This window comes from Parasteatoda tepidariorum, chromosome 10, assembly GCF_982258835.1.
Source record: "Parasteatoda tepidariorum strain Cologne lab strain chromosome 10, Ptep-v5.0, whole genome shotgun sequence".
Taxonomy (NCBI): domain Eukaryota; kingdom Metazoa; phylum Arthropoda; class Arachnida; order Araneae; family Theridiidae; genus Parasteatoda; species Parasteatoda tepidariorum.
The window spans coordinates 50,293,313-50,321,112 of record NC_141764.1 but is presented as its reverse complement, the minus strand read 5'-3'; the positions used below and the strand labels follow the sequence as shown (position 1 = coordinate 50,321,112).

At 28.6% G+C, this 27,800-nt stretch overlaps 1 protein-coding gene across 1 annotated transcript in view; it reads right to left on the bottom strand.

Moving 5' to 3' along the window:
* Positions 1–15,343, bottom strand: part of LOC107455703 (uncharacterized) — a 64,908-nt gene extending 49,565 nt beyond the window's left edge. Inside the window, exons 1-12 of the mRNA XM_087153213.1 lie at positions 15,318–15,343; positions 12,947–13,023; positions 10,261–10,318; positions 9,290–9,404; positions 8,028–8,197; positions 7,803–7,917; positions 7,026–7,195; positions 6,074–6,194; positions 5,785–5,933; positions 4,821–4,938; positions 4,179–4,324; positions 3,288–3,390 (exon numbers count right to left, since the gene is read on the bottom strand). Coding sequence (XP_087009339.1) covers positions 3,288–3,390; positions 4,179–4,324; positions 4,821–4,938; positions 5,785–5,933; positions 6,074–6,194; positions 7,026–7,195; positions 7,803–7,917; positions 8,028–8,197; positions 9,290–9,404; positions 10,261–10,318; positions 12,947–13,019 — 1,338 coding nt within the window. The 5' untranslated portion in view covers positions 13,020–13,023; positions 15,318–15,343. The remainder of the gene's footprint in view (positions 1–3,287; positions 3,391–4,178; positions 4,325–4,820; positions 4,939–5,784; positions 5,934–6,073; positions 6,195–7,025; positions 7,196–7,802; positions 7,918–8,027; positions 8,198–9,289; positions 9,405–10,260; positions 10,319–12,946; positions 13,024–15,317) is intronic.
* Between the last annotated feature and the right edge of the window lie 12,457 nt (positions 15,344–27,800).

The following is a 27,800-nucleotide window of genomic DNA, read 5'->3' as shown; positions in this document are numbered from 1 at the left end:
AACTCGGTGGTGACATCATCGTCATCACTGCAATATAAGCAAACTTGCGGTCATTTTGTTGCTAACATTAATAAAACTAGTTTTAATTAATTTTATATTTGTGTCATGAATTATTATCATTCCTACAAATTACTACTACGAATACTATTTTACATAATGCTAGAGAAGCAATTGTGATAGGAGAAGCAAGTTAAGTATGTAAAACTGATGACCCAAGAATTAGAAACACAAGCTTATTTATTTATTTTTTCATGTTTTGTCTACACAATTTCTTGGGTAAATGAAAACGAATATTGCAGACTTGATGGACTAAATTCAGCTTCCACATTTTTTGTCCAAATCATGAGTTGAGAATTTGGTTATTATTACTTGAATAAAATCATTATAATCAATGAAGAGTTCTTTAAAAGTACTAAATTTATTTTAAAATACTCTACATAAACTTTTTTAAATTAATTTTAATTAATTTTCGTCAGTTTTTATTCAGTCTTCCACTTATTAAAAGAATTTTTAGATTTTTACGTTTAACCCTCCGCACTGCAAAAATTTCAGGAACAAAATACGAAATAAAGTACCAGCAGTTTAGGGTGTATCATCCTTAAAACCTATTTTACAGTAAGATAAATGTTTACCTTAAACTGCTGAACCGTAAATTTTACAGTATTATTTATTCCGTTAGAGTATTCAAGTGATTTTACGGTAATTATTACTGTACGGTACATCAGACTTTTTTTCTTCCTTACTCTGGTAAAAATGGATTATACGGTACTCTGACTGCCGATCCTTTTTACCGCAGTTTGATCCGGAATTTTTTACAGCTCACGGAAAACCAACGAAAATCGTTTTATTTTATCATCTAAATTTTGAAGACGAAATACACAAAATATGTATCGAGATTACGTAATGTTGCCTCTCTTAAGAAAACGCTATATAATTTTTAGAGGAAATTTTTGCTCCAGATGAGAAAGAAAAAAAATATTTTTGTCAAACTCTTCTCAGTTGTTTAATAACAGAAAAGTACAAACGTAAACAATGAACTATTTTTTTTTTCGAAACACCAGAGAAAAATTTTCAGGATGGAATATGAATAATTTTTTGCAATTTAAATGAATATCAAGGCAATTTAAGACTGATTGGTAAAGATATTTTACATTTTTAAAATAACTTCTACAACTATTTCAGTAGATATGTTTCTTTTAATTAAAGCATTCATTTTTTATAAACATTCTTTAATCAATTCCTTAATTAATGTTTATGATATCTTACTCGGCATAATAGACAACATCTCGTTTCTCATCTTTCAATTGAAGTCTGTCCAAGATCTTCTGCCAGTAGTCCTTAGCCTTCTCCTTCAATTTCTCAATGAGTTCTTTGGCTTTATCACCAAGGTCAACCTTCAAGTCCCTAAGTTTTTCTCTGATTTCCTTCAGCTATGTAGAAACAACAAAATCATTCATGAGCAAATTCAATTAACTACATTGCTAACCTTTTAGAACAGTCTTTTTAGAACAGATCAGTGATATTAGAAAGTAAATTTTACCTTCTTGATAGTGTCCTCTCTGACTCCTTTGCCATTTTCGACAGCCTCCTTCAGTTTTTCCAAGATCTGATCAAATCGTTCCTTCAGTTTCTTTCCCAATTCAGTCTTCACGTCATCACTATTTAAAAAAGTAAACAAGTTTTTAAAACATTTACCATATTCAAATCCAAGAGTTTTTTTTAATCGGTTAGTTAAACGTAAGAAAATAGTTCGTAATGTTAGAAAATATTCATCAAATCGTTCCTTTAATTTATTTCCTCATTCAGTCAGGATGTCATCACTATTAAAAGAAACATGCGTTTTTTAACTTATATTCAGTTGTTAACCATGTTCAATAGTAAAATATTTATATTTTTAAGTTCAAAGTAAGAAAATAGTTGATAAAGTTCTATAACGTTTTACAATTCTAAACTTCTAACTTAGTATGCGAATGAATAAAAAAAAAATCTACAATGGACTAAAAAACCAATGTAAATCAAAAAAAAAGCTTATAAAGTGAATTGTTTTAATAAAAGTTTACCTCATTTCAATAAACTAATAACGATAATTGTCTTATTTTTGCTTTATTATTGCAATTTAAGAAGTAATATAAAAGTAAGAAAACTTTAGTTTTTTGCATATAGATTACAACCCATATAAATTCTGTTAGCTCTGTAAAGCCATGTTAGAAATATGCTCACTATATTACGTAAATTTTTTTTAATATTTTGAGAGACTATAAGGAAGCAGCTCATGGCAGATCGAAAATAAACTTACTCAGCAAAGGAAACTGATTCCTTCAGTCCAAGTCTGTCCAAGATCTTCTGCCAGTAGTCCTTAGCCTTCTCCTTCAATTTCTCAATGAGTTCTTTGGCTTTATCACCAAGGTCAACCTTCAAGTCCCTAAGTTTTTCTCTGATTTCCTTCAACTGTTAATAAATTTGAAATATATAGTTTTAAAAAAAAATTTAATTTTATTTGTTAATAAAAGTTATTTGCATAAAAACTTCATAGAATTGTCTTCTTTTTATTTAATCAGCATTGAGTGCTTACTTTTTTGAGGGTATCTTCACGAAGTCCTTTGCCATTTTCGAGAGCTTCCTTCACTTTCTCTAAGATTTCGTCAAATCTTTCCTTCAACTTCTTCTTCAAGTCTTCCTTCACGTCACTATAGAGGATGGAAAAAAAATAATTATACAGAGAATTAAGCAAAATTTTTACAACGTACAAAGAATCTGTCGTATTATTTGCTATGGACAAAAATAACTCTTCTAATTTTAATTAATTTCTTCTTTTTAAATTTTTTGGTTTAGGTGGAAATTTTGTTTTCTTATATGCATGAAACTAAAATGATATTAAATATTAAAATAAATTTAAAAACATGTTTTACTGTCTTGTTAATTTTGCTTTTGCATAAAAAGTTTAAAGGATCTGTTGTTAGCTTAGAAATTTAACAGATGCATATAATTTTCAGAATAATATTTAAAAAATAATGGCGAAAAATAGAAACATACTCGTCAGCAAAGAGAATTTCAAAGTCTTCAGGGGATCCGAATTTGTCCAAAATTCTTTTCCAGAAACCTCCTGCTTTCTCCTTCAATTGTTCGAGGAGTTCTTTGGCTTTATCTCCCAAAGGAATAGATTTCTCTTTCATTTCCTGGTAGAGGTCCTTCAACTATGTAAAAGAGTAACATTTTTAATAAATATGGTACAAAAAACATAATTTTAAATCTGGTGTCAAATAATTTACATTAAAAGGTGAACTTACTTTGGTCATGACGTTGGTTGCGATGGTTTTTCGGTTCTCCCAAGCATCCTTGATTTGCTCCAAGAGATCTTGAAATCGTTTTTGCAAATCACTACCTTCATCACTGAAATAGAAAATATTTCTCAGAAATCGACCAAAAATAGTTGTTTATTCTATGGAATTAAGGCAAAGTCGTTGTATAATGCAGCAGTTATACTGAAATTGTTCTGATTTTTTTTTAAATAATATGTTACTGATAAGCTTATATCCTGATGTGACAATTCAGATTTTAAATTTTGATCATTTACAAAAACAAATTCTCTACTAAGCTGTATTTTATCAAATTCCAATTTCTTCGAAATTAGAATTTGACAAAAGACAGCTTAATTCAGATTTCTTAGTTTTGCACTAAGCTGTATTTTTCAGTTGTATAAAATTACAGCTTAAATGCAAGTAAGTTGTTAAAGTTGTAAACTACTAATGTACTTTTTTTTCGTTTTACATTAAATAAAGAGAGAAACACTTTTTAAAGTAAGCAGATAGCTCTTGTGTTCTATAGCAAGAACCAAAAGTTAATCGTTACTGAAGATAGCAATATTTTTTTCGTTTTGTAAAAACTATTGGCTACGTTTTTGACATAACGGCACGAAAAAAATTTAAAAATTACTTGTCACCTTCATCTAATACAATTTTTCGACAAATGTGCTGAATAGAATATGAGGCTGATTGACGAATAAAAAGACTGATTGAAAGACTGTATGCATCTTAAGTGATAGTTAAGAAACTGATTATTCCAATACGAAAAGAAGCTGATTATTCCAATCATATCATTATTCTGATGTGGAAAAAAAATTTCATATAGTATTGTCTGCTGTCGGAAAGTAAGACATATTTTTTTCTTTAAATACTTACTCAGCGTAGGAAGCTTTGTCCTTTAGCTTTTCCAAGATCTTTTGCCAGTAGTCCTTTATTTTGTCCTTGAGTTTCTCCAGCAATTCCTTTGCGTGTTTGCTGAGGTCAATCTTCAAGTCCTTCAGCTTTTCGCGGATTTCCTTCAACTGTTAAAAAAAGTTCATTTCAATTCTTTTCATTTTTCTTTGTGTTGTAATTTAATATTTTAATAATTCTTTTGATTAACATTACATAATGTACGAGATTTTTTTACGTTCCTTAAATATTGAGAAGAGCAAAATAAAAATAAAAAACATATATTTATTTATTTTTTCAAAAACTTTTTTTATAAACTTTATTAAATTCATAACAAAAATCATGCACTCTACTTGACGAATATTCAGATTTAAAAAATTTAGATTTTTAAAATGGTCCACAAATGCTGAAATTTCACGTTTGCAAGTAACTGAATAACTTTTATTCTAAAAAAATTACAAAATGGTTAAAAAAAATTATTTTTCAGTTTGCTACTGTTTGTATAATTGAGAGCATATGTAAACTGAAAGGAATTTCGTGGTACAAATTGCAGATTGAATTTTTCAATTTTTGTCCCGATTTACATTAATTAATACTTATCAATTATAATCATCTCACAAAACTTACCTTTAAAATTGTGTCTTCCTTGACTCCCTTTCCATTTTCAAGTGCTTCCTTCAATTTCTCCAAAATTTCATCGAAGTGCTCCTTCAATTTTTTTCCAAGTTCAGTCTTGGGATCTTCACTACAAAAGTCAAAAACAAAACTGAATATGAATCCTACAATTTTTTTTAATCCTAAGCATGCTATATATGCTTTTTACAAACGTTTATAAATTTATAAATTAGTTTGTCTTAATATTTTAAATAATTTTTGTGCATTTTTCATAAAGCTTGTAAAATGTTTTTTACATGATGTTTACTTTATATGTACGTAAATATACACCGAAGAGCCATTACATTATGATCTACCTGCTAATAACATGTAGGACCACATTTAGCCCTCAAAACTGCTAGCACCCGCCGTGGCATTGATTCCACAAGGTGCTGATAGGTAGTTTGAGGTACCTGGTACCAAGCGCTCACCAACTGGTCCTCCTACAATTCCCTCACATTGCGAGGGGGTAGCGTGGCAGCACGAGTTTGGTTTTCCAAGTAGGACCACAAATGCTCTATTGGATTAAGGTCAGGTGAATTTGGGGGCCAAGACATGACTTGAAAGTCACTGGAATGTTCCTCGACGATTCGAACCTCATGACATGGTGCATTATCCTGTTGGTAAACACCATCCTCCGCAGGAAAAACTGTTGCCATGAATGGGTGAACCTGGTCTGCAACTATGTTCAAGTAGCTTACAGACGTCAGGGATTGTTCTATGAGGATTATGGGTCCTAATGTGCCCCATGAAAACATTGTTCCTGGGCTAGAAACCATGAAAATCTGGGCGAGCCCATTGTTATAGATGGAGGGTGGTCATAATGTAATGGCTCTTCGGTGTATGTACCATTTTAAAGCAATTGATCTGTTTTAAATAAGTTTTCAAATTTTTAATAGAATAATTATTTCGCACTCTATTAATTAAATTAGCTTACTCAGCAAAAGAAGCTTCATCGGGCTTTATTTTTTCCAAAATCTTCTTCCAGTACTCTTTTACTTTGTCCTTCAGTTTTTCAAGAAGTTCCTTGGCGTGTTTGCCGATGTCAACTTTCAAGTCCCTCAATTGTTCTCGGATTTCCTTCAACTGAAAGATTTTAAAAATCTTAAAGTATTTGTAATTGCTTATCAGCATTTCATTATATCCAAGTACTTTTATCATGCTTCTAGTAATAAGTACTTTTATTATACTATTTGCTATATTTAAAAAAAAATTTGAGTCTGTACCTTTTCGATGGTGTCTTCCTTCACTCCCTTTCCATTTTCAAGTGCTTCCTTCACCTTTTCTAAAATTTCATCAAACTTTTCTCTCAATTTCTTTCCGAGTTCAGTTTTGGGTTCATCATCGCTAAAGATTAAAAATAAATTTTATTCTTATATTCCTATGAATTCTCTCATTCCATATTAAAAATTAAAACTAGTTTGAAACTTAAAAATCTTTTTTAGCTTCTTGAAACACAATGGCCAGTAAAGTATGTTTGTCGAGAAGATCGAGCTTTCTTTCATCAGCCAGTTTTGCTCTATTTCTGTTGTTTCTTTGTTTTTGATTCGCTCCTCATCCTATTCTCTTTACTTTGTTTCATTTAATTTATGACCAGTGTTGAACAGCCGACCCAATTCTGAGTTTACACCTATCAATGTTGAACACTGTAGTCTAGAAATTTTTAACCTATTCCAGAAAACAAGGTTAAATTTGGGTCAAGCTTTGCAATAAACTAGCCTTCGTGGAGGAATTTTTGATGGAAATCTACCCGACGTTAGTCCGACGGCAAAGGGATTCTAACTTATGTTATGTCTACCACTGAGAATATGTTACATCGGCACTGTGCTCAGTGTGATCCGGATGCAGAATTTGTATCAACCAACCACCGCTGGGATTCGAACCTGGGTCACTTCATAGGGAGGCGAGCACTCTATCCCCTAAGCCACCTCGGCTCTCTTCACTTCGTTGTTTACTTTTATTCTTCATTCATTCTTTATCGCTTGCCATCCGTTTTTCTTTCATTTAATTTCAGGCTGCCTGATGAAGAGAAGCGCGTTTTTTTCTAAAACGTGTAATTTTACTTTACGGTCTTATGATCTTTTACAAATTTTGAATCGATAGCCATATCGAGCGAAGATTTGCTAATCTTTAAAAACTCTCATTTTGTAGAGTAAAAATATTAATGACAAAACTTACTCGGCAAAGAGGACATCAAATTCATCAACAGATCGCTTTGAAATGTTGAGTTTGTCTAAGATTTTCTTCCAGTAATCCTTAGCTTTTTCTTTCAATTGGTCAAGAAGTTCTCGGGCATGCTTTCCAATATCAACTCTCATGTCCTTCAATTTTTGACGGATTTCCTTCAACTACAATAAAACAAATAATAAAATTCTCATTATATTTGCCCATTATATTTTCTTATAGCCCATTATTATATTTGCCCATTATTATATGCCCATTATACGTATTACTACATGCCCATTATATTCTCTTATAAAAATAATTTTTAAAAAAAAGTAAATTAAAATTAACTAAAGATTTTTAGTGTATTATGTGAGTTATTGTTTTAAAAAGTATTTTAAAAAAAAGATTATAAAAATATAGTTTCAATAAAATAGATTTAAATAAAAAGAAATAATTTCATTGAGAATTTTAAAAAAAATTGTTCAATATTTTTAATTTAATACAAAATAAGTATCTTTAAATATGTTTTGCTGCATGAGTGATGAAGTCTGCCCCTCATTTTCACTAATAATTCCATCACTGCACATGCACATAAATGTGCCTAATTCTTAGGCACACCTTAATTAAGTAAATCAGAATCTTATCGTACCTAAAAGAATTTTAATGTTGGTTGCAAAATTCCTTTTAAAAAATGATATTATTTTTAGACTATTGTACAGGTCAATGTTTTTAAAACTTTAACCAATCTGTCTTGAAAATACAATTTTGAAAAAAAATGAAATTATTTACTTTTTCAATCAAGTCATCCTTGACAATGCGGCCATTTTCAAGGGCCTCCTTCACTTTTTCCAAAATCTCATCAAAGTGTTCTCTCAATTTCTTGCCCAGCTCAGTCTTTGGATCTCTAAAATTGGAAGATCGTCAATTAATTATAGTATTTGTCGTTATTTAAAAGTCAACGATAAACGATTAAAAATTCTGCTGAAATTGATCTTAAACCTCTTTTTTACTTACTCATCAGCGTAGGAAGCATTTTCATCAGCAGATTCTTTGACGTCACGTAGTTTGTCTAAGATCTTCTTCCAGTAGTCCTTTGCCTTCTCTTTCAGTTGTTCGAAAAGTTCACGAGCCTTTTCGCCGACATCGACTTTCAAGTCTTTCAACTTCTTAGCGAGGTCCTTGGCCTGAAATTCGAACAAAAAAAAATTATTAATTCGAAGCTTACTTATTCTGATTACGCATTTGCAAACAAAATATAGTCTAGCAATAACGAGTTGAGCTCTCAATCAGGATCCTATCAGTAAGAATAAAGGCTCATCATCGTGATTGCCAAACAATATTTGGAGAGAGAAAAAGCTTATGTTAAATTCTCCCACTGAATTCGCTGAATTAATTCTGGACTTTCCTATTTCAATTTTGCATTTGTAAACAAAATATAATTTGATAATCACAAAGTAAGCTCTCTGTTAGGTTGCTGTCAGTGAGAATTCATTCATTCTGTGATTGCCAAACAAAATTTGGATTTAAAATTTGAATGGGGAAAATGTTCATGTTAAATTTTTCCTCTGATTTCGCTAAATTTATTCAGGACTTACGTGTTTTGACTACGCAACTGCAAACAAAATATAGTCTGGCAATAACGAGTTGAGCTCTCAATCAGAATGCTATCAGTGAGAATGGGGGCTCTTCTTGTGATTGCCAAACAGTATTTAAAGAGGGTAGACGCTCTTGTTAAATTTTCCCACTGAATTCGCTGAATTAATTCTGGACTTACCTATTCCCATTGTGCATTTTTAAACAAAATATAGTTTGGCAATCACAAAGTAAGCTCTGTAATAGGTTGCTGTCTGTGAGAATAGACGCTCATTCTGTGATTAGCATCTTAAATTTGGATTTAAAATTTGAATGGGGAAAAAATTCATGTTAAATTTTTCCTCTGAATTCGCTGAATTTATTCAGGACTTACATGTTTTGGTTACGCAATTGCAAACAAAATACAGTCTGGCAATAATCAGAATGCTATCAGTAAGAATGGGGGCTCATCTTATGATTGCCAAAGAGTATTTGAAGAGGGAAAACGCTCATGTTAAATTTTCCCACTGAATTCACTGAATTCATTCAGGACTTACATGTTTTGACTGTGCAATTGCTAACAAAATATAGTCTGGCAATCACGAGCTAAGCTTTCAGCTAGGTTGCTGCCAGTGAGAAAAGAGGCTCAGCTTATATTTGCCAGGCAGTTTTCGGAATTTGAGTTTCATTAGGAAAATGTTTACCTTTTCGATGTAATCCTCTCGGAGTCCTTTGCCTTTTTCAATGGCCTCCTTGATTTTTTCCAGGATTTCATTGTATCGTTCTTTCAGGACTTTTTTAATATCTTCGAGAGTATCACTATTAAAAAGAATTCAAAAGAAAAATAGTATCAAATGTAAGTATAATACCTTGAAAAATAAATTGTTATCAAAATAAAGTAACATGGTTATCATAAAAACTATAAATAGAATGTAACAATGTGATCATTCATTGCCTAGTGATCATAGAAATCTCTTCATATGAATGAATTTGTCTTATTTTCGTCTTTTTAAACATAGAACGTTTTGTACTTGTCATTTATATCATATATTTCGTGTTCTACAACACTAAAGAAAATTCACTGTTTTCTTTATTATTATTATTATTATTATTATTATTATCATTATTACAAATTGAAGGTCTACTGGAATATATTGCTCACTAAAATTTGAAACCTATAAATATATTCTTTTAATAAATTCCTAACGCTTTACTTTGGCTAATTTTTTTAGTTAATAATTTCTCCTAAAAGTAAACCGAAACTTGTCAATGTAAAAATGTTTAAAACACCAATTGTAGTCATAACAGAGTATATTTAATATAAAATATTTGTTTTACTCACTGTATAAAGCAATAAGAATTGATGAAACTCAGGAAAAAAATAATTCAAATAAAATTGTAAACCAGCATTTATTACTTTTCTTTGTGCATAACTTTTTTATGTAATTTTAAAATTCTTAATACTGAATCACTAAAAAAAATAATAATTTTAAATTGCAAATCAATATTTATTGTTCTTATGTCAAATTCGATATGAGAAATTTTACTTTTCATGTAAATTTAAACTTCTTTATAACTTTGGTTAATTAAAGCTATTATCAACAAAAAAATTCTTTTAAAATTTATCCATAAAAAATATTTAATATAGCTTTATTTAAAACCAATAATGACTTACTCAGATGCTTCATACGTGAGATCATCCAAGAAATCTTCAAGTTCACTGTAAGAAACGGCTGGAAAAAAAATTTAAAAAGTTAATTTTATTTTAAAATTAAAGGGTAACAATTAATAATTAAAAGAACTTTGTCGTATCTTTATTTTCCCCACGTAGTAACTATCTAGATACACATAGTATGAGAATAGAATTTTATATATAAAAAAAAAGAAAGAGAGAAAGAAACATTTAAAAAAATACCAATTAAAAAATATGAACAAAAAATATAATCAAAAAATAAAAATATAATCAAGAATTAAAGTTTAAAAAAAATTTTTTTAGATCAGAACAATCTGTTACATAACAATTAAGATATAAATATCAGATTTCATAATATATTTTTATCTGTTAAAAAAGTATTTTAATAAGAAAAGAAGTACATTTTTATTCAACCGTAGACAGCCAATAATAACTTCTTTTAAATGAAGATAAGTAATAGGAATAAAAGTATTAAAATAAGATACAATAGCTTAAACTTATATTTATATTTTTAAATATGTCTATAAAATATATTATGTAAAATATTAATCATAGTTCTTGAACTGAAATAAGAATTATATTTGAATTATACAAAACATTTTTTTAATGTATGGATTTTTAATGCCTATATTGGAATTCGTTGTATTATGAATTAGCTCTACAATATTTTACTCGCTTATAATTATGCCTTATTATAGGAAAATATATGATCATATCAAATTTGACTTACTTGACTATCAAATATTTGACTATCAAATTTGTTACTTGATATGATCATATTTAAGCTTTTGCTTCTCCCTCAAATAGAAATGGTTTTGTTTTTAATGTCTACCGAGGCCGGTACCCCCTGAAGACGTCGGCTTCGGTGGTCATATTTTTATTTTATTTCATTTGTTTCTTGTATGATCATATCAAGTAATTATCCTATAATTTTTACATTACATTTTATTTTATAACCGTCGGTTAAAATCCGACTCAATTTTAAGTTTACGACTACCAATTTAGAAATCCGTAGCCTTGCAATTTTGAACCCAATCCAGAAGACAAAGGAACTCGTGGATCAAGTATTGGGAGAAATTTGCCTTCGTGGAAAACTTTTTAGTGGAACTGACCAGCATTTGTGCTACATAGTGAGCAATATCACGAAAACCTCCCATGATTAGCCCGACCATAAGAGGACTCTAAACCATGATCCGTCTACCAATGAGAAAATTTTAAGTCAGCACTGTGGTCGGTGTGAAACTGGTACGGAATTCGGGAGACTAGTCGACCCCAAGTGACCTCCATCGAGTCACCATCCCCTGATCCACCATGACTCATTTATAACATTTGATGAGTAATTTATAATGGATAAATACTAAATTCTCTCCTTCGCGGTCATGCACTTTGAGAGTCTCGCTTTGAACTATTTTCTCCGCTTTGCAATTTGACAACTCCATTATGGAAGGATCTAGAACAGTGATTCTCAACCACTGTGCCGCGGCACTTTTGTGTGCCGCCAAATTCTTAAAATGTGCCGCCAAATGTTACAAATATTAGAATTAGAAATTATACAATGAAAATTATAATGGTTTTTTTATTACGAGTAAAGTTTAAATTAAAGAAAAGTGTATACATATAAAATATTATATATATATATATATATATATATATATATATATATATATATATATATATATATATATATATATATATATATATATATATATATATATATATATATATATATATATATATATATATATATATATATATATATATATATTTTCCTATGCTTTAACCGCGTAAACATCTTTGTCAGCGATTGTCTTGTCTCTGACAATCTTAAAACAAGAAGGAAGTGTTTAAATGATTATAAAAATTATTAATTAACAAAGGAAAGCAATCTAAATATTAACTTTCAAACGGAAATAAAAGTTAATTATAAAAGTAAGCTATGAAATTAATAGTTATAAAAGTAAATTAACGAAGAATAACAAAAAAAAAATAAGCTAACAATTAATAATCAGCAAAAAAACCAATTAACAAGAAATCACCAAAAAATAACAGTTAATGGCTATAAAAAACAAGCTAACAATTAATAACTATCAAAAAAAATAACTGTTAGTAACTAATAAAAAATTAGTCGAAAGAAATAATTAATCCCTTAATAAACGTGCTTTTGTAGCACATATTTTATTTCACATTCAAAATTATTATCACAAACTATCACAGTGTATTAGAGGTAAGTAAACAACTTTTAAACTAATTTTTTTCATTGTGTGCCGTCAAATTTCGAAATCGTTAAAAGTGTGCCGTCCCCCAAAAAAGGTTAAGAATCACTGATCTAGATGCTAGCAGTTTGCTACATACTGCTCAGGAAACAATGTTCTTATTCTTTCCAAATTTTCAACTGATAAGCCTAACTGATTTTTAAATTCATCGGCCATTTTTCGGACAACAGGTATTTTTCCCACTATATTAAATAGGTAAAAGATGTATAACCGAGAAACATTTTCTCAAACTGCTGTAGTTATAGAAGGTTTATTAAATTTTTGATGTTCATTAACTTTAGCCAAAATCTTTTGGTGGATATTTATAATTATGATATTTATTTATTATTTTGATGTTCATAAATTTGACATTTTAGCAGCATTAAAAAAATTAAAACTCAAGATTAAAACCTTACCGTTTTGAGTTGGAACTGGTACAGCGGCTGCTAGGGCTAAGCCCGCAAGGAAAAGCAACGCGAGAAACTTCATGGCGCTGAAAATAAAATAGAAACAACTTTAGATGAATTAATCATTATTTTTATTTATATTGACATCAATTGATATTTCTCTTGAAAGTATTGATTTTTAAATTGTTAAAGTGTTTTTAAAAATAATTATTATGAACAATAAAATTTGTTGTTTTAACAGTTTTACCATTTGAAGTTTTTAATTAAATTCAAGCTGGAGTAAGTTAGAATTACCAAAAACTCACGTAATAAAGATTTGCTTTTGTAGTTCTGAAAAGTCAAAATATTGAGCTTATTGTTGAATAATATAAATTTGATGTTAATATTACATTAATTCGAAAAGTAATAAATTTTAAATTGCTGAAGCGTGTTTATATACATAAAAATAATTATTATAAACGATTATAATTTATTTTTATATTAGTTGCACCATTTAATGTTTTTAATTAAATTCAAATTGGATTAAGTCAGAATTACCAAAAAATCACGTAATTAAAATAGAATGTTGAGCTTGTTGTTGCAGAAAATAAGTTTGATGTTAATATTACACCAATTATAAAATTAATGACTTTTAAATTGTTTAAGTGTGTTTAAAAGTAATTATTATGAACGATAACAATTTCTTGATATAACAGTTGTACCATTTAATGTTTTTAGTTAAATTCTAACTGGAATAAGTTAAAATTACTGAAAAATTACGTAATAAATATTTGCTTTTGTATTTATAAAAAATCAAAATATTGAGCTTACTGTTGAATAATATAAATTTGACGTTAGTAATGCATCAATTATTTTTATAAAAGCGATACAAAAATTTTCAACTTGTACAAGTTTGAATTGTAATCAATTGCGCTTAATAAACAATTATATAAATATTTAAAAATAATTATATTTATATACAACATATTAAAAAATAATAATAATCCTTTTTATAATTATTTCTGTAAATAACGAATTGAAAAATAACAATATTTATGTATATAACATATCAAAAATGACAATATTTCTGTACATAACGAATAATATAAATTTGGTGTTATTATTACTTTAATATTTTTATAAAAATGATACAAATATGTCCAACTTGCTCAAGTTCGAATTGTAATTAATTGCACTTATTGAACAATTGTATAATTATTTCTATAAATAACACGACTGTTCTGTTGGTCTATTTTAATATTCAATGTTTATCAAAAGTAACATACAATTATTAATAGACATTAATAATTACTTGTAACAAGTAAGAACAAGTAATTGTTAATAATAACACAAACATTATAACATGTAAATAACATTTGCTTATTTATTTTTATAAATTATATAAACTTGATATTGAAGCTTTTGTTTTCCTTTTTAACAATTTTGAATTGGAACCAAGTGCAATTGATTAAATTTGCAAAAGTAATTACTATAAGCAATCAGATTAGCTATTGATTTACATTTACTCTCATATAAAATATTTGGAACATTAGAAGAAACAAAATTAATACCTTAAACAGTCTTATGATATCAATAAATAATTACAAATATAAGATTAAAAAAATTAAAGTCTTAGATATTTTTTATTGTAATTATAAACAGTTAGGAGCATTAGAAGAAGCAAAATTAACACCTCAAACAGTCTTATAATATCAATATATAGTTACAATTATTAGATAATAAAATTAAAATTTTAGATATTTTTTTATTATAATTATAAATATTTAGGAACACTCGAAAAAACAAAATTAAATTTTTAAACAACTTTATGATATCAATAAATAGCTACAAATATTCAATTTAAAAAAATTAAAATCTGAGATTTTTTCATTATAATTATAAACAGTTAGGAGCATTAGAAGAAACAAAATTAAAACCTCAAACAGTCTTATAATATTAATATATAGTTACAAGTATTATATTAAAAAAATTAAAATCTTAGATATTTTTTATGGTAATCATAAATATTTAGGAGCATTAGAACAAAAAAAATTAAAACCTTCAACAGTTTTATCATATCAATAAATAGTAACAAACATTAGATAAAAAAAAATTGTAATCCTAGCTATTAATTATGAAAATTATAAATATTTAAGAACACTAGGAAGAACAGAATTAAAACCTCAACAGCTTTATGATATTAATAAATAATTACAAATAATAGAACAAACAAGCTTAGAATTTTGACATATTTCTATAGTTTCAAGTCCACGTAATAATTATGATTATTAATGATGATAAATTGTCATAGAAGATGACATTGACATTGCCATAATATTCTGTTTCAAAATGCACTTATAAGATGTTAAGTTTTAAGATGATTGAAAGCTGAATTACTTACTCGTTTGCCAGTAATTTCTCAAATGTGCCATTTAACGGTATGGGATGCGTATTTATACCAGAAAGATTGCATGTTTCGATTCAAAGTTCCCCCATATCAGCACCTGGAAGAGTCAAAATCTTAGGAATTAAAATTATATCTAAATATTATGAAAAGCAATGATGGGGAAACTAACAGCTGCAATTCTCTTTGATAATCACGTATTGTACGTAACAAGCTAAAAAAAAACAGTGAAACAAAATTAAATGATTCGTAATGGAGTTCCGGTTAATGGACCAGATTTTTTATTGTTACTATATTCAAAAAATTTTATTAAAAAAACTTAACATTAACTGATCTGTATTTTCATGCAAGTTTAATGTAGGTAAATAAAATTCCAGATATAGTTTAAAATCGAAGAAATAATCCAAACAAGAAAAGACAGAATCTATTCAAATCTTAAACTTCTTGGAAATCTTTACTTAATTATTATTATTTGGTGTTTTCTTGCAAACCCATTTCATGGTTTACTCTGTGAAAAATTCCGAATCAAATAATGGTATAAAGTACTGGCACTATGGGTGCTCATCCGTAAAATCCATTTTAAATTTTACCACAAGTCTATTTTTACCAGAAAATATTATATCGTCATTTTTACAGTAATATCTACTTAATTAGAGTGATTCAGTGATTTTACGGTATTTACTACTGTAAATATTACGGTTTATCAGATTTTCTTGTTTCGTAACATAATCCGGTAAAAATGGATTTTACGGTAAAAAGCAACGGTATCCTGAGTGCCGGGTCTTTTTACCATAAATTTATACAGTTTAATTTTTAAGAAAAAGCATTTTGAAAGTATAATTGCTGAATAATTTTCATTTATTTATTTTTCTATCTTACATTATAATTTATTTTATTATTTAGTTATTTTTACTTTATATATTTTATTTAGTTATATTTTACGTTTCAAGTATACTTTTGGGGGGAAATTATAAAATTCAAATACTATCAAAAGAAAATAGCATGAATACCGAAACTTTTTTATAACAAAACATGTATTTTATTATTTATATAATCCAGATAGTCTTAACCCAATTCTGGTCTCTTATTAAGTATAAAAAAACTATAAAAAATATAATTTTTGAATAATGTTTTTTAAAAATATCATATTTTAAGCACACATTTTTGTTTTGAATAAATAAAAAAACTTAAATTCTGTTACTATTTTAGGTTTTTATAAATTTTAAAAAATCAACTTAAAAATTATAATTGTTAAATAATAGTGCCAAAAGAATTAAATATTTCAAAAATACCTTAAGGAAAATAATAAATTTTAGATACCATAAAAATTTATAAAAATACAAACGTTTTTCCATTATTTTGTTTATGTTTTGAAAAAAGTTATAAAATTTTAATCCTGTTACTATTACGAAACAACTTATACAAATATAATTAATTAACGAATAATTTCTTTTTAAAAGATTGTACACTTAATATATTTTTCTTTAAAAGTTCATAAACAAGAACCGTTAAAAGAAAAAACATATTACAAAACTTTTTTTTTTCATTAAAGCCTTTTTTATGATATTTTGAGTAAATTTGGTTACTATTTCATATTTCTTACAAATTAACAAAGAAAATCATTTTAAATTTTATTGTTAGACATTTGTGTTTACTAAGTGTAAGCACAAATTCTTATACAAATTCTTGTCTCGTATATTTTAAAACCTTTATTTTCCGTAAATGTGTTAATGAGAAGCTCGTTCATGAGCATTTGAACAAAACTTGCGTAGTTTAACAGATTATTGCTTTTCTTCCAGCTTTTTTAAAGAAATTATTTTTCAGTGTAGAGAATAATCTGTAAAATAGAACTTTAGTTCTTTAATTGTACCATTTTGAATGGCAATATACTGACAAAAGTGGCTTCAAATTCAAATATATGCTTATTTAGATGTAGTACGCTTCTATGTATGCTTTGATAATTTTGTTGATAGTTAGCACACGTCAGCGGACGCTGTAGATTGTTTTTCAACTAAGTGTTTGTTCTTTTTAATAAAAAAGCAAGCAAATGTGGAAAAATTATTATACTATTTTTTAAGCATCGTTAAACTAGTTTTAAATAAAAATTAAAACGCTGAATTAAAAGAGCACCGCAAAGGACAAAAAGTAAAGTTTTTTTCTGGTACTTGCTTACAGATTTAACTGTACAGGAATTTATTCCATATTTTTAATGCCATCGTATAAAAATCAACTTAAATTTTAACAACATAAAGTTCTTGTGCGGTATTTTAAGAGACTTTGCTCCATGTACAAAGCAAAAAAAAGTCTCCCTGATTTGAGAGATACCGTCCGAATAGTTTCTTAGAAATCAAAATTAATAAAGAGCGTGTTTTTGAAATTTGATTTCTTACTAACTATTCAACCAATTTTACTCACATTTTGTATTTTGCCAGCGAAATTACATTCTTTAAAATAATATAAACTATTATTAACCATATTTTTCAACTATTATTAAGCAAAATTATAAAAAACAATAAATATTATCAAGAAGTTATTTTTTGCATGGAATTATGCTTGGATAAATGAATTTATAATTTTGTTCAAATATTTTCAAATTCGCTTCGAACGTTCAAAACGTTCTCGAGATATGACCCTTTATTTTGATACCCCCTATATTTAAAGGGTCAAAAATACAAATCCGTCGAAAAAAGGATATGTTTATTCAGAAAAATTACGTTTTTGTACAGGAATTCATAACTTAAATAGCGTCTGCACTAATTAATTAGCATAATTCAGATCAGCACCTCGAACCGTTAAGATTGAGTCCTAGAAGGTGAAGATCCGATCACCAAATCAAAAGTTATTCAAAGTTGTCCTTATTCTCTTTTTTTGCGCACTGTACATTGTAAAAACTGTAATGTAATATCTCTCCAAATATAATGTTAAACAACCCAAAAAAAATGCGTGAATAAACATTTTATTTCGAATTAACACCAAACCAAGCGTTTATATACAATTCAAGGAGTGTGATTTAAATCTAAGCTCTTAAAATTGAATAATATTACATCGAAATTTTTTTGGACCTGTCAAAGAGGGCGATCTGTGGAAAAAGTGATACAATTTTGAAATTTTAAGACTATTTAAAGAAAAAGATATAATCAATTATGTAAAAGCAAAGAGAATTCAATGGCTAGGACACATTGAGAGAATGGAGGAAAGCAGAGGCACTAAGAAGATATTCAAGGGGCAGTGCCAGGGCCAAAGGAAAAGAGAAATTTCGGCTAAGAGATGGTAAGACGAGGTGGAGAAAGACCTTAAGATTCTAAAGGTCCGAAACTGGAAACAAAGAGCTAGAGACAAGCGACTTTGGAGAAAAATTGTTAGTGAGGCCATGGTCCAACATGGACTAGTAATGCAAGGGTGTTAATTAGTTAGCTTACACCAAACTCTTACGCTTTCACACCACACGAGAAATATTTCCTTTCGAAATTATTAACTTCCGAAAGCATCTTGGCTTACATAGTCAAATATTCAAGAAACGCCGTGTAGAATGTCGGAATAGTTTGTTTACAATCTGGAACAAGCCAGCTAGAGTTAGTTATTTTCAATGCTGATGATATTCATCAACAGAAACAAAAATTCTTCTTTAAATAAGTATACATGAAATGATTTTAAAATGTATAATTTCTCTCCGCTTCCGTTCTGTAAACATAGTTCTTATTCGTTCTAAGATTCTCTCAGTGATACACGGAATTTTGATTTACAAACTAAGTTTATTTTAACAATTAATGTATATGTTACGGTTGAAGTAATAAATCCGGTTATTATTAATACTAACCAGTCAATATTAATAATAACCGCTCCTTTTGGTCAAAGTGAGAAATATCGTAAATTATTCACTTTAACCGGTTATTATTAATAATAACCAATGAAGTTTGGTCTCTGTGATGAAACGGTTTACATAGCATTGGGACATGGGTGTGCCTCTTTATAGATGTGTAACGCTTAATGTGATAAATCCGGTTATTATTAATTCGAACCGGTCAAAATTAGTAATAACCGCTCCTTTTGGTCGTGAGAAATAAAAAGGGGAGATTTCAGTATCGTGATAAAAAAATTTAAAAAAAACATCACAGAAAGGAACCAACTCGAAAGGTATAACTCGCAGCCACCTCCGAGCAAATATCTACATGTTTTTTGCAAATGTCTACATGTCTACAAATGTCTACATGCAAATATCTACTTGTCTACAAATATCTGTATGTTTTTTAGTTTTTTCCCCGTTTAAAATAAATTTGTCACCTTGGCGATTGTAGCTGACGTGGCAGATCACAATACGGAAATATCACCAATAAAAACGTGAAAGAATGACATTGATAAGATTCATCAGTTATTTCTAATTAATAATAACCGGTTAATGTGATAAATTCACTTAAATTATTCACTATAATCGGCTTATTTAGTTAATAATAATATTAACTGGTTAGTATTAATAATAACCAACTATTCACATTGACCGTAAGAATACATTCTAACTTGATGATTCTTACATTATATTGTATTATTGCATTGTATTGTATTGCATTATATTGCAAATTTGCTCCACAAATTCTGCTACACAGATTAGCACCAAGTAATTTGCACATTCTAACATAAGCAGTTTTTGCAAATTATGAATGCAGAAATCGGACTGTTAGACCAAAAATTATTTAAGATGTTTTCCTTTTTAATATATATTATATAATAATATATTATAATAATATTATTAATATATTATAATAATATAATAATATTTAATATATATATTATATATATATATAATATTTTTAATATATACTGATAGAGGAATTCTGTGACAGAAACGTGGTAGCTATACAGGTACGCCTGATAGGAGGTCACGGAAAGTCGCTGTGACCTCCCTAAGAATTTCATTTATTAGGCAAATTTTGTCTAGCCATTCGGCATATTTACGAAAAGCGGATTTTTAGAAAAACTATTCTCAGAAAAATCTTAATTTTTTGCAGTTTTGTTTTCTTGTATCTGAAGATAAGGAAATAATGAAAGCTTTAAAAAAATTCGCTCTTGATGTTTCTTCATTGTGTGGAAGAATAATTACAATAGCAAATTTATGATTCGATCAAATTAGGAACTTCATTCTGCAAAATGAGAATTTCCACCCTCCCAAAAATACAGGGTTATTCATAATTCCCTGCTGGGTTTTGAAGCGTTATAGTAAAAAAACGAAGACGAATATGGCAAAAAAGAATATATGAAATTATTCCGGAAGTATTCAAGTTTTAATTTAAGCAGTTGCCGGTAGATGGCAATAACATGCACCACTGAAGCCAGTTGTAGTAAAGAAAAATGGCGTTTATAGGAGGAGGGAATTATGAGTAACCCTGTATAAGTTCGCGGTATTCCTGCAGCTATAGTTATAGCACAAAATGATATCTATGTATAATTTATGATAGGTAAAAATTCAGTATAGTCATTTGTTAATTGCATTAATCCTTAAAAATAGCATTAGACACTTCGACTCAATATATTGATTAAACTGACCTTTAAAAATTTCCTTTATATTATTAACTAAATTAATGTAAGCAAAAATTTATATACGCATTCATATTTTAATTTTAACAAATAGTTAAGACTTTTCAAAATATATTAAAATTAAAGGATTATATTTTTGAACACTAAATTATTTCAAACGGAAAAGCTAATAGTTAATAAGTGCCTGAGCATTATTTATAAATTTAAAATTTATCAAAAAACACATTGGTCATTATCTTTCTATAAGTTTCTAATTGATCATTAAAAATTTTAAATCAAAAATAATTAGCCAAAGGCAATTAAAAAATGTGTTTAAAATTAAACACTATGTTTCTCATGGAAATAAAATCTTATATTTGATTATTTCCTCTAAATAATTTAATTCTCATTATTCTATTGTCCTTTTTTAATAATCTTTAATTACTAAAAATATAATTTTGACTAACACTTAAACTATGCGATCGTGTATAAATAATGTATTACATATTTTCTATTACGTATTAAATAAATCAAATAAAATATATCTTTAGAACATTATCACAGTTGCATTATGAACATAAATAAATGCAAATTCTTGACTTATAACAGATGTTACATTTCCATCACTGTTTCATTTTATCGCGCATGATAAAAAGAATCATTTTTGGCGCCATTGTTCTAAATCTCAGTCAGGTGCCTCGGTTTCTTTTTTTAACAGACTTGATAAAAGTAGGCAAATTAGCTCTTTGTTACAGTGATTCCTTTCATTTACGAACGATCTTTTGAATAAACTGAACAAAATTCTTTGACTAAATTTAAAGTTTCCTTGGAAAAAAATATTTAACATCCCTTTACTGGATGTGACTGAAAATTAAATTAGAATCCAAATAATGAAAAGGAATAGTTTAAAATAAATGTTCGCATAAATATAAATTAAAAACAAATTAAACAAATAGTTCAATTATTTCTGAATTAAAATTAGAGTAATTTTTCTAAAACAAAAAATATTCACGCAAAAAACGCACTCCTCTGAAAACAGTAAAATTTTGAAAATTCAGATTCGGAAAAACATTTGGCATATATATATGTAGTAACCATTTTACAACTCCTCCAATGAAATTATCCTCGAGTGAATTGTTTTGTGATTATTATTTTATAATATTTCCTTCATTTTATTTTTATTGAACAGCTAATCCATATCAGACTTGTAACTATCTAAGTTCAACTCTGTAGCTTTGTAAGTTAAAACTCAACCCAGAAAACTAGCGCACTCCTGGCTAAATGGGTACCTGCAAGCTACGTCAGGAGTGGATGTCGAACCTAATTAGCTGATGAATCCTGCAATAAACAAATACCATGATTCAGAAGCCTATCAGGTTCGATACCCACGAGTGATACCCACACAGATACCCAATTTCAGTAATTTTTCCATCGAGAAAAAAACTTTTTTTGGCTGCCAGTTTATCAAAATTTGCAACTCAAGCGCAAACAGCGATACACCATTTTAAATATCTATAAGATTAACGCCTATTTGTGATATAATAATAAAAGTTTCGAAGCGCAATAAGCTAACTAATTAGTGTAGACGATATTTTAAGTTATGAAATTACTTTCTCTGAATAAACAGAAATCAAAATTTAAAAAAGTATTGTTAAAATTCGATTTCTCAGGCACTGGACCGATTTCGCTCGAATTTCGTAGTTTCCCATGTAAAATTACATTCTTTAATATGATGTAAAAAAAAAAATTGCACCTTACAATTCAAGTTTTTTTTTCAATCAGACAATTATTAAATAAAATAATAAATGTTTAGAAAAAGTTATGTTTTGGATGAAATTATCTTTGGATAAACGAATTTTATAATTGTGGGCTAAGATTTTTTTCGATTCGCTTAAAAATTTCTTCTGATGGAATGCACAACAAAAAATTTTAACATTAAGGGTTCAAAACTTTGGTTCGCTCTCCTGACCAAACTATTGGGACCATTGTTTGGGGATCAGAAATCCAAATCCGACGGAAAAGTACTTTTATTCAGAGCAGAAGGTACGTTTTTTGTGTCAGATTTTGGTTTTGTGTCTGACGGTTTTAAAGTACGGTTTTGTGTCGGACGAAAAATTCCTTACTGTCACCGTTTAAAGATTTTTAAAAGCAATTCAGAGGAATAATTTTCACTTTAATCTTTTATGAACGTTGCTGAGACCCTATGAATAGTCGCCATTCTAAAATAATAACTTTTCATACCTTAATAACTAATAACCACATTTTTTTCAAAATTATACAAAAAATACTGTATTATGTATTTTAAATGATTTAGTGTTTATATTAGTTCAAACAGCATTTTGAAGTGCATGGAATGCAAAGAGTTAAATTAATTTCTAGGATATTTTTGGAGATGGCTGAAATATTATTTTGAAATTCAGATATAAATAAAACGAAAAAAAATTTTTGGTCAGTATTTCATTTAGTTTATTATTCAATGTTAATAAATGTATGGATTTGTGATAGTTATACCTTATTTAAATCCGTGGATATATTATATCAAGGACTATAGTAGATTCAAGTAAAATTTTCGGAAACTTAACAGAAGTTTAATCTAAATACAACCATTTTGGTTATATAATTTCATTTCGGTTACAATTGAAGAATTTTCTTGTTATTACGTCACATATTTTTCATTTAAATAGTATTTGCAATTTCTCTGTGTGCTTCAATTTTTAAGACAGATTGTTCAACTAATTTTCTTTTTTTTTAAATTTAAAAAAAATTAAGTTGAAAAATGGGAATTTGACTAAAAATTACAATACTTCATGTAATATTATTACAACAAATTAAAATATTTTGTTTTGAGCTGGGTGAAATATTCAGATTCTTTTGAAATCTGATTAAATGAAAAGAAAAAAATTTTGTTCACTATTTCATTTAGTTTATTATTCAATGGTAATAAATATATGGATTTTAATTTGACATCCAAAATATTTTGTTTTGAGCTGGGTGAAATATTCAGATTCTTTTGAAATCTGATTAAATGAAAAGAAAAAAATTTTGTTCACTATTTCATTTAGTTTATTATTCAATGGTAATAAATATATGGATTTTAATTTGACATCCAAAATATTTTGTTTTGAGCTAGGTGAAGTATTATTAGTACACAAAATATGTTACTCTCAGGCAATTTCGTCGTTTTTTCAATACTTTTAAATTTTAAAAATTGAGTTTTTTTTTGTTTTTTTTTTAACTTTAGTGTAGCAATTAAATCTAGCGTTTTCAAGTTCGTATTTTGTTATCACGTTTTTCCTTTAGGATAAGGCAGATAACTAGTAAAATCGCATCGAAACCTGATTCTCAATGTTAAAATTATATTTCAGTACTAAGAACATCTTTTTTTCTGTTTTTCTTTAGCTTTTTTGTTATCTTTTCTCTTTATGAGCGCTTTTATTGTGACGTATTTAATGAACGTCATATTTTTAAAAATATGGCAATCCAAAGAGGTAAATTGAGATTTTTATCTTTAAATCTTTCATTTAAAAATTAAGAACAGTTTTTGTTTCTATTTAGCTTTATTTTTTTTTAAAACCTTAATTTTATGGACGTTTTTATTAAAACGCAACTATTGAGACTGTTTCTATTATACTTAAATTTTTCTTGAAAATGCAGTAATTGGAAAACAGATGTTTAGCTTTAAAATTTTCCTTCAAAAATTACGATAGATTTTCATTTTTTCTGTTCTGTTTTGTACGGCGTTTTATGATAGCGCTACATTTTTAAAACAATTTCTGATAGTTATAGTCTCTTTTAACGCCTACTGGATGATTTTTTTTTAGGAAAAATATTTTAAGCATTAAAGTTTTATTTTAAAAATTAAAACAATATTTTTTTTCTATTCATCTTATTTTCAACTTTACAAGTATAGTTTTTTTAATAGTTATTATTCAGTTTTTTATTTATCTTAAACCTTATTATTAAAATGAGTTTTTTTTCTCATACACCCCATTCTAATAATACAGCTAAGTTTTGATTTTATTTTATAACTATCGTTGAACAGCCGGTCTGATTTTCGGGTGTACGACTACTAATGTTCAACTCCGTAGCCTTGTAATTTTGAACCCAATCCAAAAAACGAGGGAACTTCTGGATCAAGTATTGGGAGAAATTTGCGTTTGTGGAGGACTTTTTGATGGAACTAACCCGCCTTTGCATTGCACGGAGAGGAAAACCATGAAATTCAATTCATAATTTTCGGGTTTACGATTCCGTTGCCTTGCAATTTTGAACCCAATCCAGAAAACAAGGGAACTTCTGGATTAAGTATTGGGAGAAATTTGCCTTTGTGGAGGGCTTTTTGATAGAACTACCCCGCATTTGCGGTACATGGAGAACAGAACCACGAATACCTCCCACAGTTAGCCTGACTGCAAGGGAACTCTAACCCATAATCCGTCTACCGCTGAGGATATTTCACGTCAGCACTGCGGTGCAAGCCAGATGCGGGATTCGAACCAGGTTCACCTCATTGGAAGGCGAACACTATCCCCTGGGCCATCACATCTTAGGTTTTAATTATTTCTCAATAATGACTAAATTTATTTATAAAAGTGAAATATTTATTGATTTTCAAAAAAAAATGTTGCTATCCAGCAGTTGAATATTCAGTATTCGGTTAAATCACTATTTGTTATATCCTTAATAATTAGGGCATATGTACTTTGTAAACAAATCGACTGAGGAGAAACTAGTTAAATATCAGCAGAAGATATGAAACTTGCAAATAATTTACAGCAATCTTTTAACAGGGTTCCCACTCTATGATGAGATTGAAATTCAAGGACTTTCCAGGACTTTTCAAGGACCTCAACAAAATTTTCAAGGACCTTAATCTAAGACCAATTTTAAAAATTATTATCTTCTATTTTACTAGAAGCAACAATGCCTGTTGTGGCAATAATTAATTTCAAATATAATACCTAAATGCTTTGCCTATATAGAGAGAAGAGAGTATATGTATTATGGACTAAAATTTATATATTTTTAAAAACAACCCTACTGGTTTTACATTTTAATTCACAAAATCATTTTCAGCACAATCTGTAACTAATGGTAATGAGATGTTAATGGTGAAATCCTTTAATCCTGTGTATTTCCATGTGAAGGCTGCATGAAAGACAGAGCTAAATCTTAGGTATTCCATGACTATTCCATAACCCCCTCCTCTCCTCTATTAAACATCGTTTCTGAAATTATTCATCCATAATTTACACAACCTTCTCTAAATGTTATGCAGCAACAATTCTCTCTGAAAATAAAAATTAGAAGGAACATATCCCACTTTCACCATGTTTAAAAGCATTATTCATTATGTGTAATCCACAACTGCCAATGAATATGACCTGGTGGGAATATTTCTCTTTTAATTCACACTGAAGCTTCTAATAGAATTTCCAATTGACATAGGGTCCATCCATGGATAATTGAAGTATTTTAGAGAGCTTTTAACCATCATCCATGCATTTGTAAAAAGAGGACAAAATATTTTCTGCAGTTCCATGATCCATAAATTGGGAGGTAAGATACTTACTGCAAACTTTATTATCAATTCCTTACCATAATGTCCATCTGCTTAGATTGTAGAGACTGATTTAACGTCTCATCAAAGAGTACAGTGTAGCAATCAACATTCTTCAGCTCATTTATAAGAATCCCTTTGAAGTATAGTGCCGATCCAAAGGAGCCCAAATAGGCTCACCTTGTGGCACTACAAAAAAATTGTCTCGCTATAAAGCTATCAGCAAACATTTTGGAGAACAATTTACTAATCCCTTCACAGGAGTTACATGAATAATTACTAGTGATGCACTTCAGATTCCAGAGAATTTCAGCATCAAGCACATTCCTTTTGACTAGATAAGAAGACAATGTTACCTCGGGCACTAAAGTTTCTGTTTCACATGGGGCACACGATGTTGAAGGAGTATTTACACCAGATGAATTAGATGTTGATGTCTTTGGAAAAAGAGAACTCAGGGCATGAGACTGCTTTTTTGTTTTACCTTTCTTTCATGTGTGATTTCAGAGCAGATTCTTCTATTTTTGCGATATCGATCTCCATCATGCATAATCGGCACTTGGCTCTGAACTTCTTTTCGGGCATCGATAAAATCCATTCTTTATAAGCTTGATTATCCATCCATTGGGGATTAAAATAGCACTTCCCAGGCATAACTAGTCTAAACTACATAACACAAATACGAAGCCGTGCCTTTGCGAATACGCTTTACAATAAAGTTTTGAAATGACGCAAACGTAAGGACAAGTGCGGATGGTAAAACGGCAAATTTATTGAAAACTACAAGGTACATATTGTTACAAAATTCGAGAGTATTCCAGTTTCGATAAGAAAAAAGATCTAAGCATATGCGACAGAAGATGAAGTGGAGTCTCGCCCCGAATGCATTGATTGTCTGCTGTGGTCCGCGCGCTTGGCAGACACCAAGACGCTAGGCCCGGTTAGAAACGGTGGCGTTAAAAACCACGTGAGAGAGCTCGGGAACAAAACAGAAAGAACGAGAAAGATCCGCGGGTGTTTTATAAAAAGGGCTGCTGGCAGTATTGGACAAATTCAAGGACCTATCAAGTTTTTCAAGGACCTAAGACGTTTTTCAAGCACTTTCAAGGACCTAAATTTAGCAAAAAAAAAATTCAAGGACTTTTAAGGACTCTCAAGGACCGTGGGAACCCTGTTTAAAACAATTTTCCTTTTATCTCCATAATGTTCTTGTAAATGGCAGCTTTAAGTTTTGGAACTAGCAACACAAAAATGAACTGAACTTTCAAACCACAAACACCGCTGTATTTTAGAACTTCATCGAAAGTAACAATTAAAGCATGTTATAGTTCAGATAACAAGATACATTTTAGATATTATATTTTAGTTAACAAAATATTTGATTTTGAATTAGATTTGGCTTAACTACCAAA